Source organism: Paralichthys olivaceus, chromosome 2 (assembly GCF_024713975.1).
Source record: "Paralichthys olivaceus isolate ysfri-2021 chromosome 2, ASM2471397v2, whole genome shotgun sequence".
NCBI lineage: Eukaryota > Metazoa > Chordata > Actinopteri > Pleuronectiformes > Paralichthyidae > Paralichthys > Paralichthys olivaceus.
The window spans coordinates 12,499,758-12,515,970 of NC_091094.1; the positions used below are offsets into that span (position 1 = coordinate 12,499,758).

The 16,213-nt window shown below is 40.7% G+C and overlaps 1 protein-coding gene across 2 annotated transcripts; it reads right to left on the reverse strand.

Moving 5' to 3' along the window:
* Window positions 1–618: 618 nt before the first annotated feature.
* Window positions 619–16,043, reverse strand: rab44 (RAB44, member RAS oncogene family). 2 transcript variants are annotated; one of them, XM_069536532.1, is made up of 10 exons: window positions 15,945–16,043; window positions 6,868–15,660; window positions 5,946–6,019; window positions 5,029–5,117; window positions 4,794–4,928; window positions 4,334–4,415; window positions 2,722–2,836; window positions 1,988–2,086; window positions 1,814–1,890; window positions 619–1,696 (listed from the first exon to the last, which is right to left on the reverse strand). In XM_069536532.1, exons 2-10 carry the CDS (start codon window positions 15,640–15,642, stop codon window positions 1,609–1,611), a joined length of 9,534 nt encoding a protein of 3,177 aa, XP_069392633.1. In that variant the 5' UTR covers window positions 15,643–15,660; window positions 15,945–16,043; the 3' UTR covers window positions 619–1,608. The 2 variants fall into 2 exon arrangements, with proteins under 2 accessions (XP_069392633.1, XP_069392632.1); XM_069536531.1 differs by having other exon boundaries at window positions 4,794–4,931.
* Window positions 16,044–16,213: the final 170 nt, after the last annotated feature.

Sequence of the window (16,213 nt, forward strand, 5' to 3'; positions counted from 1 at the left end):
ATTGGAAACTTAATTGGTCATTAAGTGATCATAAGTGTTTGCTCTTATAAAGACAGATTAGATCATTCCTGGTTGTTGCAGTTGTTGTTCACACATTGTTGAATTCCTTTAAAGTTTGTTAATTAGATCTTTTTTTAAATCAATACCTTGAAGGTTTTTTTGAAAATAAGCCTAAATAGACCCGGTTGGGTCCTGGTCCCTGGTTGGGTCTTTGGAACTGAGGCTTGAAGATAATTTGAAAAACTCCTTGTATTAGTTGTAGAATAAATCTTTACCAGGTTTTGATATTTTAACTAAAATAAGATGCGAACATGTTCCGGCCTATGTTGGAAATTCCCAAACAACTGAAGAAGAGAGTAATGCCGTGATTCTCTTGATAGTTAGAGGATCACTGGTTTCAGATTTGGTGAAATGTTCTCAGGCCTGATGAGATGTTGTCTCAGCATCTGTTTCCCACAAAAGCTCCTTTGGGGACATTATGAGGTTATTCCAGCAGTGCCATTGTTGTCATACTCTTCATTCCATTGAAGGACTTGTTCCTGTGGGAACACTGGTGTCTTTGTCAGACCGGAGACACAAAACTTCTGTGAGGACACAGATCAACTATGTAAGCATGAGTCGTGAGATCTGCAGCTTTATTAAGTATGACACGCGACATTAGAACATCTTGATGACAGGTGTTCAGTGACATAAGTTTCACAACATGATAAAACGGTTTGACATTTATACTGAGAGTCAATCATTTTATTACCACTGTCTTTTATTATAGAGGCATGAAATTAATTTATGAGTCCAACACCATTCATTTAGAACAGATGGTAGACACTTTAACATCTTAATACTGTTTAGAAATAACACTGTGTACTAAAGAAAAATGATTTTCAGGCATGGAGTATTTCATATTTTAACATTTCCTCTGACACTGGTTTGTACAATACTCTTTGTTGTTTCATGAAAATAAAATTAACAATTTACATAAAATACAAACTGTGTAGAATAAACACTTAATAGCTGCATGATGTAGAGAATTTTTTTGGGGTGGCTGTGGATGAGGAAGTAGAACCACTAACTAACGTCGGTGGTTCAATCCCCAGCTCCTCCAGTCTGCATTCTGTGTCCTCGGGGAAAACCCCCTCTGACTGCTGCCGACAGTGTGTGAATGATGGGTGAAATGTGAATAGTAGGTCTGTGTGAATGTGTGAGTGAATGTGTCCTGTACTGTGAAGCACTTCGAGAGTGCGATATGACCACAAGACTATATTTTTCCACATATAAACACAGACTATTTAACATATTGTTACATCCTTGAGTTCAAAATGTTCATTCTGACATTCCTAAAATATCAATTTAATGTGATCATCAATATGTAATTGGACCAGGAGAGTAGTGCAAAGTATTTCATGGAAGGTAAAATAATCTAAAATGGTGAAACAGAGAACAACGATATAAAGTAGCATTTTGAAAGATTAAAAAATCCAATGTTCATCATGTAAGAATCCTGGTATTAGAGAATACCTGCACTAGGTGTAAAGTACAAACATAAAGATGTCCAGTAAGTACACAAGCAATTTCAGAACCCCCCACCAGAGTTTCACCACCGTCACAAGTTCAGCAACATCCTGATCTTGTTCTCTGCGGGGGCTTAATGTGTAACTCCACGGTTTGCTCACTTGTGTCATGTTTTTCACTCAACATCCTGCAACAACACAACAAGAGCAACACGATCAGCTGATATTGTGACATTACAGCACAAATCATTCAGGTGAGATGAGACATTACAATAAATATGAATACTGTTAAATGTGTTAATTACCTGGCGACAGTTTCCAAAGAGTGAATCACATTTTCACCTGTGGCAGCGCTACACTCCATGAATTCAAAGTTGTACTCCTGTGGAGGAACACGGCCACTTTTAGCATTACAACAATTTACAAACACTGTGTCGTCATCTGAAATTGTGAGAGGATGTAACGCCACAGATCCAAACCTTAGCGAGGATTTCTCCCTCCTCAGTTTTAACCTTCCGCTCTCCACAATCACTCTTATTCCCAAGAAGTAAAATGGTCACGTCTCCTGTTGCACCTTCCTGCAAAATATGGAATAGTTTGATTATTGTTTGTGATTCTGACATTTAGGGATGTTCAGTAAATCCTAAAACATTTATTGCAAACAAGTGTTTTTTTTAGCATTGTTAGTAATAAATATATAATAATCACTTTTGTTTTATGTATTTCTAATAATTCTGAGCAGTTTCACAGGGAATAACTAGTGGATTTCGATGAAAACAAGTGGGCATATTAAGGGAACTAATATCATAGTGTGTGAAATCTGGTGCAACTTAATTGATTTGAATGGCACTGCCCTCCACTTAGTGTCATTCTGGTGTTTCACTATAATTATATAATATAATTATAGTTCCTGTGCTCTTGTACATAATATAATTTATATTATGTACAAGAGCATGAGAATCCCTGAATTGCCTGATTTTATTAACTTCCTCGAAAACCATATAAAGCGTTTGGTACGTATCGTTTGAAAAAATCTGAATATATTATATATATTATTATTTTCATTATTTAAAAAAGGAGTCAGAGGAAGTAAATCCAATCAGGTGCAGGGAATGTGTTGCTTCCAGTAAAATGCCTGTGTTCATTCACAATTGTCCATTCCCACTGTCGGTTTCACATTCCAACATTGACGGACCCCTGGTATGCACAGTACCTGGATGCAGTTTGCCCAGTAGCTGATGGCAGAGAAGCTCTGAGAAGACGTGATGTCGTACATCAAGAGAAACGCCTGCGCTTTATGAAAAACCTGCCTGGTGATGCTGTGAAACCTGTTAAGACAGAAAACAAAACAATCTGAGACGATCCAAACAGAGATAAGACATCCTGTTTAAACCAGGGGGAGGCCACCAACCTCACTTAAAATGCTTTTCTTCACATTCTCTAGTGAAAGTTATGCTGTGGGAGACAATATTTCGTAACTGAACAGTCCTGTAGTGAAGGGTAAGTTTCCACCAATACACTGGTTAGTGGAGTTTTCTGAGAATTTGCTAAAGGTTTTTTCAAGAGACTTTATTTTTGATGTTTTTTCCAGGAAAGAGCAACTCTCATGTAAAGACAGTGATTGTCTCTGGTTAAGTAAATCTTACATAGACATCACCTTCATAATTATATTACAAAGTTGGTGTAAACAGAGTTGGGGGTAAATATGTTAATCTGAATCCCTATCAAATGAGTGGGTTCATTAAAGGCTGTTAATTCAACTATGCTCATCTAATACGTCCTCCAAACTGTGTCCACACCACATGTCTGTAGCATGTGGAGTGAACATGTGCACATGTACAAGCTCTGTGTGCGCACCGCTCCGTGTCTCGAGGGCAAGAAATGTTTTCATTCCAGAATGCAAAACATTGTCGAGATGGGTCAAACCAGTTCTGTAACAGGTTACAATTTGGCGTCAAAGTGAATCCTGGACATACTAAGGCTGTTTTGGGCACATTGTGTTGGACATTGTGTGGGACATTGTGTGGGACATTGTGTGGCCTGTGTGAACAGTATCTGCAGCTTGTTACAATAACACGTACATGATGTATTCACATGTGCTCAGCAGAAGTCTTGGCTGACACTTTGCTGAGAGCCCGGGATGCTCCCGTCACATTTTGTTTCGGGAAAGCCCTTTGGAACAGAGACAACCTGTCCTGAGCCTAAGTCCACTCACCCTTCCTGGATATAAAAGACTCATGGTGCTTGTGGCAGAGGATTTAGGACATTATAAAGCATAAAATAACACCCTGTACCCTTCACGGTGATGCCTCCTTCTACTAAATGACCTTCCCTCCAACCAACAACCAGATCATGAGCCTCTTCACAACAGACATCAGGAGTAAACCCACGTAAAGCTGCAGGACCTGAAAGTACCTGTACGAATGTTCAGACTGATTGGTCCTCATGTCCTCATGTCCTCATGTCCTCATAGACACCTTCCAGCTTTCCCTCCGGTCATTAGGATTGTGGGCATTGTACACGCTTTCTTTCACTACAAGTAATACTTCTCCTCCATGCACTCAGGTATTAGGTAACATTGTGCCAGAAATCTCCTCTCCGCTTAATGACATTGCGAACAACTATGTGCTTTAAGATCACCACCGGAAAAGGGGGAAAAATCCTTTTTGCAGAATGAACTTTTAAAGATCATGTGAATCTAAATCATAAAATCTAAAACCTGTATTCTCAAGGTGGGGGGCCTTTAATTAACGTGTTTGATCGAAACCCCAATAGTTGGTATGAGACTCTCTGTGTTGTGCTGTAAAATCAAACAGGATACTCACCTCTCCTGACCCGCTGTGTCCCATAACTGCAGCACCACAGGCTTTCCATCCACAACCACAGTCCACATGCAGTAATCTAGGCCTATAAAATATGCTTTCTGTTAATTATTCTTCATATTTACCTTCATTTATGAGAATACAGATCCCAAGAGGGGACTTTGAAAGCCTCTCAATTACAGAACACCTCAAAAACTGAAATTTTTCACACATGTAGTCATTTCAATGTGTTTTACTTGTTGTTGCTCTGATGTGTCTGATGTTGTTCGTGTTGGTATTTGTTGTGGTTTTGTGATTTTGTATTGTTCTGTGTAGTTTGTGTTTCATCAACACTCACTCATGCTTTCCTTCTATAATTATCTTTTTTTTTTTACCCAATGGGAATCAATAAAGGATATCATCTTATTTTGTCTGGTCTTGAATTTTATCACCTAACACAATTCAGTAAAAATCAGGGTCTTACCGACAGAGGCGGGTACATCGTAAGAAAACTTCCCACTGCGGGCTCTTTTCATGAGGGAGGTCTTGCCTACGCTGCTGTTGCCAACCAGCAGCACATTATAACTTTTCGATCTGATGTCTGCTCCTCTGGAATCACCTGCTGGAGGGAAAACAGAAACGCTTACATCATATACACATGTTTGTATTTTCTACTGTGACGGCTGACTTCAGGGTGGAAGTCCTACTGTTCAATTTACCCAAAGAAAACGTATTTTGCCCCTCTTGTCTCGGGGGGAATTCAGTATAGTGCTGTTGAACTGGTTTCTCTCTCTCAGGTGCCTTCCCACTGTGGAACAGACAAAGTGTTATATAACATAATAAGCACAACAAATGAGAGACATTCTGCTGCAGGGTTTAGATCAGTCATCACTATTTTGAATGCAGAACTGTGCGGTTATAACCAAAAGGTTGTATTTGAATTTAAGAGAAAAACAAATTTGAAAAGAAAAATAACAGTGCAATGTAAAACCAACAATGCAACTGACCTGCTGGCAAAACAAACGTGTGTATGTAATGTTAGCACCAAATCCTGTTTGCACTTTTAACAGGATTAGTGTAGACCAAAGGCTCGCATGAGTCAGAGGCTCGGCTTCTTTGATGAGTCAGACAGATGAGTTGCAAAACATCGTTGACAGTTGAATAGATTCACTCAATAGTTTACGTGTGGATGTTTAGTCTTTGTTTTGATTGCTAACGCCAATCAGTCAAAGGGAGAATGAATGCACAGCACTCGGTGCAGTATTACATTTATCAAGTTAGATTAGTCGGCAGTCTGACAAATGTTGTTGAACTGCCAATAAAGAGGAAGTTGAGTGTTTGCCTCAGAATGTAATGGCTCGAATTGTTAAGTGAAAGCAGAATATGCAAACAGAATTCACACACTTAATAGTTTAGTGGCTGAAGGTTAATGTATAGTCCATATCTGTATGTGTAACAAGGCAGAAAACATGATTCAATAGAGTTGTCATAGATTTATATTTCTTCTGATCTGGTTCATGCTGATACGATCGATGGTAACAGGCAGATCAACACAAAGCCACTGAAGGCGTTAAACAGGTCCTGGAGGCTGCAGTGTTTGTTTTGCATCTCTGTTGAACTGTGGTGTTGGTTTTACCTCAACGGCCTTGAGAGCTCTGGTGCGTTTGAGACGCTGATGTTGGATGATAATGTTTTGACACTTTCTTCAACCTGCAGACAATAAAAAAAACAGTCAAGAGATGATTCTGCATATTTCATCTTGAATCAGACATATAAAGTAACGCCACCAAAATATGATGTTTTATGGAAAGTAAAAGCAGCAGGACTTATAAGAGTGTGCTCTGGAGCAAAAACGATATTTGCATAAGGAGTTTACCCATTTAGTTTCTGCTTTGCATAATATCCTCTCCGATCAGAGCACATACCTTCTTAACAGGCTGTCGTTTAAGTTGTTGTGCAACTGTATCTGAACGCTTGAAAGAAAATACCAATGCAGACATCAAGAAAGAACAGATACAAGCTTATGTTCTCGAGAAAACAGATACATGTTTATGTTCTCGAGAAAACAGATACATGTTTATGTTCTCCTTTTCACTACGTGAAACTTGTAGTGTTGACCACATGTTCCTCATTTTGGCTCATTGTGTCATTTTGTTATTTTTGTAACAGTTGCAAGGGTTTTTATGCAAATAGGAAGCTGAGCACAACACAGACATTCTGCTGCTACTGTCACTAATAATAGATACGAGTTCACTGCAGACGGAGCACAGTATTAAACTTTGTACAATTTTGTTGACTTTTCAAATTCCGTTGTGTCATGCCATCAGTTTGTATCATTATATTGTGTGAATTAAACTGACAGGTTCATTAAAATGAAGTTTAAAGGCCTGCGCTTAATCTGCAACAATACATGAAATGCAGCAGAGGGGTGATGCTAACTTTTTAATGTTGTAATAAAGCACTTTCATAACAAAGTAATAATTCAACCACGTTAAGTAAAAACACAACAGTAGAATCACACATATCAAATATTCCCAATATTTAAGTTTGCTGCTCACCTCTGATTTTTCGTTCAGGCCCAAAGACTCTTCTCTTTCTTCTTGACTTGTCTTGTTGACACTTTCATCAGTCAGACTTCTCACGTCTCTCTCTTTTTGTGCACTGATCATTCTGTCTTCATTCTTTTGATGTCCATGTGACTTCCGGTGAGACCCCATCTTTCTTCTTCTGCCTCCAGCTGCTGATTCTGACATAACATCTTGTTTATGAGGAGGGGACAGTTTTGCAGGGAGGTAATCTGGAGTTAGATGATGCTCTGTTTCTGCTTGCTGGCTGAGAGAATCAGGATTTTCTTCGACTGTTTGCTGAGCTAGAGGTTTCAACTGAAATTCACCAGTGTGACTCAATTCCACTGTTTCAAACATCTTCTCTTCCCTTTGCTCAGAGTCACTGTTTTCCTGCTGATCGATAATCGGTGGCTCTTTTTCAACGATTACTGAGACACTTTCAACATTAAAATCCTCTTTATCCTCCTCCTGCTTTTGATGTGAGTTTTCCAGTTTGTGTCGAGATCCAAGGTTCCTGCGAGTGGAGCCCATTTTTCTTCGCCTGTTGGGCGAACTGACGTGTGGACTTGAATCCTTCATCTCAAAGTTTGTTTTGTGAGCCTCTTCAGGAGCGTTGTTTGGTTCTTGTATGACAGATTCTTCCATCTCCTGATCTGCCACAAGAACACTTGGTGCCTCTACTGATTCTAAGGGTTGGTCCTGTATTAGGCCTACTTTAATCCCTTCTGGACTTTGCTTTTCATTTTGTGTAGCCTCTATAACACCAGAGTCTCCTACAGCTGATTTAATTTTCTTAATGAGTTTTAAATCTGGGCTGGTTTGCTCTTTCAATTCTTCCTGACTTATTGTTCCTGTTGCTATTGGCATTTTTTCTTTTTCAGAAACCTCATCACTCTGAGTATTTTCTACAACTTCCTCTTCTGGTTCAGTGATCTCTGGGCCGTGCCGTCTTCCTTTAAGTCTTCGGCTTGACCCAAGTTTTCTTCTGTTCCCTGTGAGTTTGAAGTCCGAGTGAGTTTCCTCGTTGATGCTCACAGAATTATCCACAGGTTGTGAATCCAAATGCAACTTGGTTTCTGATTCCAGAGTTTGCAAACAGGGTTTTGTTTCCTCAACTGGGGAGTTATCGATGTGATGCATTGTTTGCATGTGTATCAGCTTTACCTCCTCTTCATGCACGTCTCTTGCACTTCTGTCCTCAAATGAGCTGAAATATTCACTTTGACCCTCCGTTGTAGACACCTCCTCTTTTGGTGATGAAACTGCTGCTTGCTCGTCTCCATATTTAGGCTCTGTATGTCCTCTGTATTCACTTTTCTCTGTGGTTATCTCTGGTTTGTCAGAGGACTCTACACTGTCTGGTTTTACATGTGTCTGCTTTTGATGTGAGTTTTCCAGTTTGTGTCGTGATCCAAGGTTTCTGCGAGTGGAGCCCATTTTTCTTCGCCTGTTGGGCGAACTGACGTGTGGACTTGAATCCCTCATCTCAAAGTTTGTTTTGTGAGCCTCTTCAGGAGCGTTGTTTGGCTCTTGTATGACAGATTCTTCCATCTCCTGATCTGCCACAAGAACACTTGGTGCCTCTATTGATTCTAAGGGTTGGTCCTGTATTAGGCCTACTTTAATCCCTTCTGGACTTTGCTTTTCATTTTGTGTAGCCTCTATAACACCAGAGTCAGTGTTGATAGCGTCCTCATCCATGTGTCTTGTTTCTGTTTTATTGTTGTTGTCCTTTTGTCCTCGGCTGTTAGATGTACCTGCTGATGTAGAAATCCCACTTTTCTCATCTGGCTTGGCTCTGCTGTTTTCCTCATGACCCATTTCCAACGCTTCCATTTTATTTTGTGCAACAGAAAAAGGTTCATCGTGTGTGACTTCAATTAAAGTGTTTGTTTCTTCAGCTGAAAGGTCTTTATTGGCAGGATCTTTGAGTTCATCTTCCACGTCAACCTCTCCAGACCCGTGTGCACCCATTAAACTTTCTGCTTCTATTACCACAGCATCTACCTCAGATTCATTCACGTTAGTTGTCTGTTGGACACAGATTTCTTGTCCCACTGAGTCTTTGTCACAAGGTAAAGATTCTGTTTTGTGGATCTGAGAAGTTTCTTCTTGGTCGAGTCCGTCAGATGGGACGGATTGGGTGCTGACATTGCCCTCATGATTTGAGATATTTTGTGAGTCTGGATTATCTTTCCAAACTGAGGCTTCAACAGATTGTATCAATTCCATTTTAACTACATCATAAACTGGAAGTGGAGTTAAATACTCTGGCTCTTTCATGAATTTCTTTTCGGCCTCATTGACTTCGTCGGTAGATTCAAGAATGTCTGTTGTCACTGTTGTTCTGTTGTCTGTCAAATTCTGTAACAGCTTTGTACCTTCATCTGGCATTTGTTCTGTGTTTTCCTGCTCCTCTACAGCTGATTTAATTTTCTTAATGAGTTTTAAATCTGGGCTGGTTTGCTCTTTCAATTCTTCCTGACTTATTGTTCCTGTTGCTATTGGCATTTTTTCTTTTTCAGAAACCTCATCACTCTGAGTATTTTCTACAACTTCCTCTTCTGGTTCAGTGATCTCTGGGCCGTGCCGTCTTCCTTTAAGTCTTCGGCTTGACCCAAGTTTTCTTCTGTTCCCTGTGAGTTTGAAGTCCGAGTGAGTTTCCTCGTTGATGCTCACAGAATTATCCACAGGTTGTGAATCCAAATGCAACTTGGTTTCTGATTCCAGAGTTTGCAAACAGGGTTTTGTTTCCTCAACTGGGGAGTTATCGATGTGATGCATTGTTTGCATGTGTATCAGCTTTACCTCCTCTTCATGCACGTCTCTTGCACTTCTGTCCTCAAATGAGCTGAAATATTCACTTTGACCCTCCGTTGTAGACACCTCCTCTTTTGGTGATGAAACTGCTGCTTGCTCGTCTCCATATTTAGGCTCTGTATGTCCTCTGTATTCACTTTTCTCTGTGGTTATCTCTGGTTTGTCAGAGGACTCTACACTGTCTGGTTTTACATGTGTCTGCTTTTGATGTGAGTTTTCCAGTTTGTGTCGTGATCCAAGGTTTCTGCGAGTGGAGCCCATTTTTCTTCGCCTGTTGGGCGAACTGACGTGTGGACTTGAATCCCTCATCTCAAAGTTTGTTTTGTGAGCCTCTTCAGGAGCGTTGTTTGGTTCTTGTATGACAGATTCTTCCATCTCCTGATCTGCCACAAGAACACTTGGTGCCTCTATTGATTCTAAGGGTTGGTCCTGTATTAGGCCTACTTTAATCCCTTCTGGACTTTGCTTTTCATTTTGTGTAGCCTCTATAACACCAGAGTCAGTGTTGATAGCGTCCTCATCCATGTGTCTTGTTTCTGTTTTATTGTTGTTGTCCTTTTGTCCTCGGCTGTTAGATGTACCTGCTGATGTAGAAATCCCACTTTTCTCATCTGGCTTGGCTCTGCTGTTTTCCTCATGACCCATTTCCAACGCTTCCATTTTATTTTGTGCAACAGAAAAAGGTTCATCGTGTGTGACTTCAATTAAAGTGTTTGTTTCTTCAGCTGAAAGGTCTTTATTGGCAGGATCTTTGAGTTCATCTTCCACGTCAACCTCTCCAGACCCGTGTGCACCCATTAAACTTTCTGCTTCTATTACCACAACATCTACCTCAGATTCATTCACGTTAGTTGTCTGTTGGACACAGATTTCTTGTCCCACTGAGTCTTTGTCACAAGGTAAAGATTCTGTTTTGTGGATCTGAGAAGTTTCTTCTTGGTCGAGTCCGTCAGATGGGACGGATTGGGTGCTGACATTGCCCTCATGATTTGAGATATTTTGTGAGTCTGGATTATCTTTCCAAACTGAGGCTTCAACAGATTGTATCAATTCCATTTTAACTACATCATAAACTGGAAGTGGAGTTAAATACTCTGGCTCTTTCATGAATTTCTTTTCGGCCTCATTGACTTCGTCGGTAGATTCAAGAATGTCTGTTGTCACTGTTGTTCTGTTGTCTGTCAAATTCTGTAACAGCTTTGTACCTTCATCTGGCATTTGTTCTGTGTTTTCCTGCTCCTCTACAGCTGATTTAATTTTCTTAATGAGTTTTAAATCTGGGCTGGTTTGCTCTTTCAATTCTTCCTGACTTATTGTTCCTGTTGCTATTGGCATTTTTTCTTTTTCAGAAACCTCATCACTCTGAGTATTTTCTACAACTTCCTCTTCTGGTTCAGTGATCTCTGGGCCGTGCCGTCTTCCTTTAAGTCTTCGGCTTGACCCAAGTTTTCTTCTGTTCCCTGTGAGTTTGAAGTCCGAGTGAGTTTCCTCGTTGATGCTCACAGAATTATCCACAGGTTGTGAATCCAAATGCAACTTGGTTTCTGATTCCAGAGTTTGCAAACAGGGTTTTGTTTCCTCAACTGGGGAGTTATCGATGTGATGCATTGTTTGCATGTGTATCAGCTTTACCTCCTCTTCATGCACGTCTCTTGCACTTCTGTCCTCAAATGAGCTGAAATATTCACTTTGACCCTCCGTTGTAGACACCTCCTCTTTTGGTGATGAAACTGCTGCTTGCTCGTCTCCATATTTAGGCTCTGTATGTCCTCTGTATTCACTTTTCTCTGTGGTTATCTCTGGTTTGTCAGAGGACTCTACACTGTCTGGTTTTACATGTGTCTGCTTTTGATGTGAGTTTTCCAGTTTGTGTCGTGATCCAAGGTTTCTGCGAGTGGAGCCCATTTTTCTTCGCCTGTTGGGCGAACTGACGTGTGGACTTGAATCCCTCATCTCAAAGTTTGTTTTGTGAGCCTCTTCAGGAGCGTTGTTTGGCTCTTGTATGACAGATTCTTCCATCTCCTGATCTGCCACAAGAACACTTGGTGCCTCTATTGATTCTAAGGGTTGGTCCTGTATTAGGCCTACTTTAATCCCTTCTGGACTTTGCTTTTCATTTTGTGTAGCCTCTATAACACCAGAGTCAGTGTTGATAGCGTCCTCATCCATGTGTCTTGTTTCTGTTTTATTGTTGTTGTCCTTTTGTCCTCGGCTGTTAGATGTACCTGCTGATGTAGAAATCCCACTTTTCTCATCTGGCTTGGCTCTGCTGTTTTCCTCATGACCCATTTCCAACGCTTCCATTTTATTTTGTGCAACAGAAAAAGGTTCATCGTGTGTGACTTCAATTAAAGTGTTTGTTTCTTCAGCTGAAAGGTCTTTATTGGCAGGATCTTTGAGTTCATCTTCCACGTCAACCTCTCCAGACCCGTGTGCACCCATTAAACTTTCTGCTTCTATTACCACAACATCTACCTCAGATTCATTCACGTTAGTTGTCTGTTGGACACAGATTTCTTGTCCCACTGAGTCTTTGTCACAAGGTAAAGATTCTGTTTTGTGGATCTGAGAAGTTTCTTCTTGGTCGAGTCCGTCAGATGGGACGGATTGGGTGCTGACATTGCCCTCATGATTTGAGATATTTTGTGAGTCTGGATTATCTTTCCAAACTGAGGCTTCAACAGATTGTATCAATTCCATTTTAACTACATCATAAACTGGAAGTGGAGTTAAATACTCTGGCTCTTTCATGAATTTCTTTTCGGCCTCATTGACTTCGTCGGTAGATTCAAGAATGTCTGTTGTCACTGTTGTTCTGTTGTCTGTCAAATTCTGTAACAGCTTTGTACCTTCATCTGGCATTTGTTCTGTGTTTTCCTGCTCCTCTACAGCTGATTTAATTTTCTTAATGAGTTTTAAATCTGGGCTGGTTTGCTCTTTCAATTCTTCCTGACTTATTGTTCCTGTTGCTATTGGCATTTTTTCTTTTTCAGAAACCTCATCACTCTGAGTATTTTCTACAACTTCCTCTTCTGGTTCAGTGATCTCTGGGCCGTGCCGTCTTCCTTTAAGTCTTCGGCTTGACCCAAGTTTTCTTCTGTTCCCTGTGAGTTTGAAGTCCGAGTGAGTTTCCTCGTTGATGCTCACAGAATTATCCACAGGTTGTGAATCCAAATGCAACTTGGTTTCTGATTCCAGAGTTTGCAAACAGGGTTTTGTTTCCTCAACTGGGGAGTTATCGATGTGATGCATTGTTTGCATGTGTATTGGCTTTACTTCCTCTTCATGCACTTCCTCCGCAGCATCCTCTGAGCGTCGAGCTTCTCTTTCCTCAAATGAGCTGAAATATTCACTTTGACCCTCCATTGTAGACATCTCCTCTTTTGGTGATGAAACTGCTGCTCGCTCGTCTCCAAATTTAGGCTCTGTATGTTCTCTGTATTCACTTTTCTCTGTGGTTATCTCTGGTTTGCCAGAGGACTCTACACTGTTTGGTTTTATATGTGTGTCATTCACCGAGTTGAGTGGCTGTAAAATTCCCCACCGTGTTAACAAGTCTGTGTCCTCATCCTTTTCTTTACTTTCTGTATCTGTTTCAGCAGAGTAAGTACTAGCAGGGGAATTCGGTTGTTCAGTTACCTGTATCTCAACTGACGGACTTGAATGTACATTAACACTAGTTAACCCGGAGTTGCTACTTTGTGCACTTTCATTATTGCCATCACAAACTTCTTCAGTCTGAGATGGGCCCACTTCGTCCATTCCCTCCAGCATCATTTGCATTGATATTCCCACCTGGACTTCTGACTCTGGCATTAATGACATCTCTGATTGAACACCAGGGCTCTCCACACTCTTTTGTCTTTTATTTCTGCGTCTAGACCCCATTTTTCTTCTGTTGCTAATGGGGTTGAAGTCAGTGTTGCTTTGGTCATCCATTATCACAGAAGTGTCCTGAGGTTGTGAGTCAAAAGGTGCATGTGTTTCTGATTCCGTGGTTTCTAGAGGAGATTTGCTCTCAGTCACATCAGTAGGGCGTCCTTCTTTCTCCTGGTGACTTGTTTGTTCTTTGCTTGGTTTTATATCCTCCTCTAATTGGCGTTCATTTTCAAATACCTGACCTACTGCAGTGTCCAATCTCTCTATGTCACTGGTCTCTGGATTCTCTGGATCATATACTTGATCATCTTTCTGTTTGAAAGCCTCCACATTGCTTTGTTTCTCAGGGTGCTCATCCTGTTTGTGATCAGGTTTTGAAACTTCCTGCTCAGTAGCTGAATCTGCCACCCCCTTCACACTCGAGTCAGATTGGGATGACTCACTGACTTCAGCTTGGTCTGTCAGGTTTACGAAACAGATTTCAGAATTCGCACTCTCAAAGGAATGATCAATCAGATGTATTTCTTGCATTTCTGCAGGTTCAACTGCCTCTTCATACAAGTTCTTAGCCCCTCTGACTTCAGATAAGCTGAAATGCTCATTTTGTTCCTCATTTGTAGACACCTCCTCATTTGGGGATGAATCTATTGCTAACTGAACACAGCACTTGGGTTCTGTGTGTTCTCCGTGGTCTTTGTCTGTGGATGTCTCTAGTTTAGGACACTCTAAATAGTCTGATTTCACATGCGCCTCATTCACAAACTCACTGGCCTGTAAACTCCCCCACTGCATTAACAAGTCTGTGTCCTCGTCTCTTTCTTTACCTTCTGCGTTTGTTACAGAGTACACACTGGAAAGTTCATGTGGCATCTCCCTGACATCTGATTGGTTTTTCACTGGTTCACTGACTGAGGGAGTTGGTAGGAAATCTGAACTATTTAACCCAGAGACACCAACAACATGTGCAACTTCTTTCCCTTCAATTTCATCAGTGTCAGGTCTGTTCATTCTTTCCAGTGTTGTTTCCACAGATTTGACCTCTGTCTCTGTAAGTGATGGAAATATTGCTGTTTCAAAGGCATCAAAACCTCCAACATTTTCAACTGGTTGCTCTTCAGATTCAGCAGCAGAGTCCTTAACATGCTGTCGCCTTTTATTTCTACGAGTAGACCCCAGTTTTTTTCTATTCACTGATATTAAATCAGTGTCAGTTCGCTCCTTTGTACTGGCAGAGCTATCCTGAAGTTGGGAGTCCAAAGGAAGGGAGAGGTGCTCATTTTGATTATCATCTGCAAGTTCAGTATATAGTCTGGGGCTGTTTTTGTCAGTGGTTACCTCTGGTGTCATGGAACACCCTGTGTCTGCAGATTCTACATGTGACTCACCCTTCAAACAGTTACCCTCAACATTCCCATCTTGCCTTGACAGGTCGGTATCTTCCACTCTTCTCTTTTCATTTTCTCTCACACTGAGAGAACTAATCAAGTCAGAGCCGCTTGCAATATTTTCTTTGACTTCCTCACTCTTTAGAATGGCAGATGCACCAGTCACTTCCAGCATGGTTTCCACTAACCCATAAGAGTAAGATGGTTTTTCATCTTTGTCTGCTTGTTGATTTCCACTGATGTCCTGAACCTCACAAGAATAACCAGACGTGGTGGATGAGCATAAAGAGCTGTCATGTTTTACAGAAGAATTCAGCCCTTGACTATTTAACTCTTCCTGCCCCTCAGATTGTGTTATTTCGAGGTCTTCATTGCCAGAGGTGCTTTCTTTGAGTTCCTGTCTATGTTTGTGGTGTAACTCTGTCGCCGAGTCCTTTACATGCTGTTGCTGTTTATTTCTTCTTCTGGAACCCAGCTTTCTTCTGTTTGCTGTAGTAAGATGCTGGGTTTCAGGTTGTGAATTGTGAGGACTAGACAATACACTTAATGGTTCTTTATCTCCTTCTGGTTTTGGTACATTAGTATTGTCTGTTACATAGAACTCGTCAACACTGGGTGTTTCACTTTGGTTAACTACCGAGTGATGTGAATCAAGGCTTTGCTTTGTTCTTTGAGCAGACATGATTTCTAATCTTCTCTCCTAGAGCATGAGACATTAAGTAATGCAAGAGATCAAGTTCAGTTTATCAGATATCAACTGAATCTAGTAAATTATTTCTGTCTTCAACTTGGATTAACTATTTTGAAACCACAAAAAGACGCATTAGCGCCCCATACAACCCACATGCTGCAAACATCACACTCTACCAAAAAATGCAAACGTTCATTTATTTTTGAAGAATTAACCCCAGTAATTAACATAAAGGTAAAATGGATCAGTTTGTATCGCATTTCAAGACCGTCTAAATAGCCACATCTACTTACCCAAATCTGACACCTCTGTCATCTCTCTTGAGCTGCTTTGTAATGTCAAGTCAACAGCTTCAGCTCAACATTTCATACATGGGGGTGTTCCTGTACTGCAACTATGTCTGGAAACTTCCTGTGTGGGCCTCACACACAGCCTCTATCAACTACATGCAACAACATTTAGCACTTCCTGAATTTAGTCATGCTTTATTTTCCATAATCACTTTTCATCAACGTACGTGTCAAAGCTTTCCATATAATTAAACTTATTATAAGCACCTATC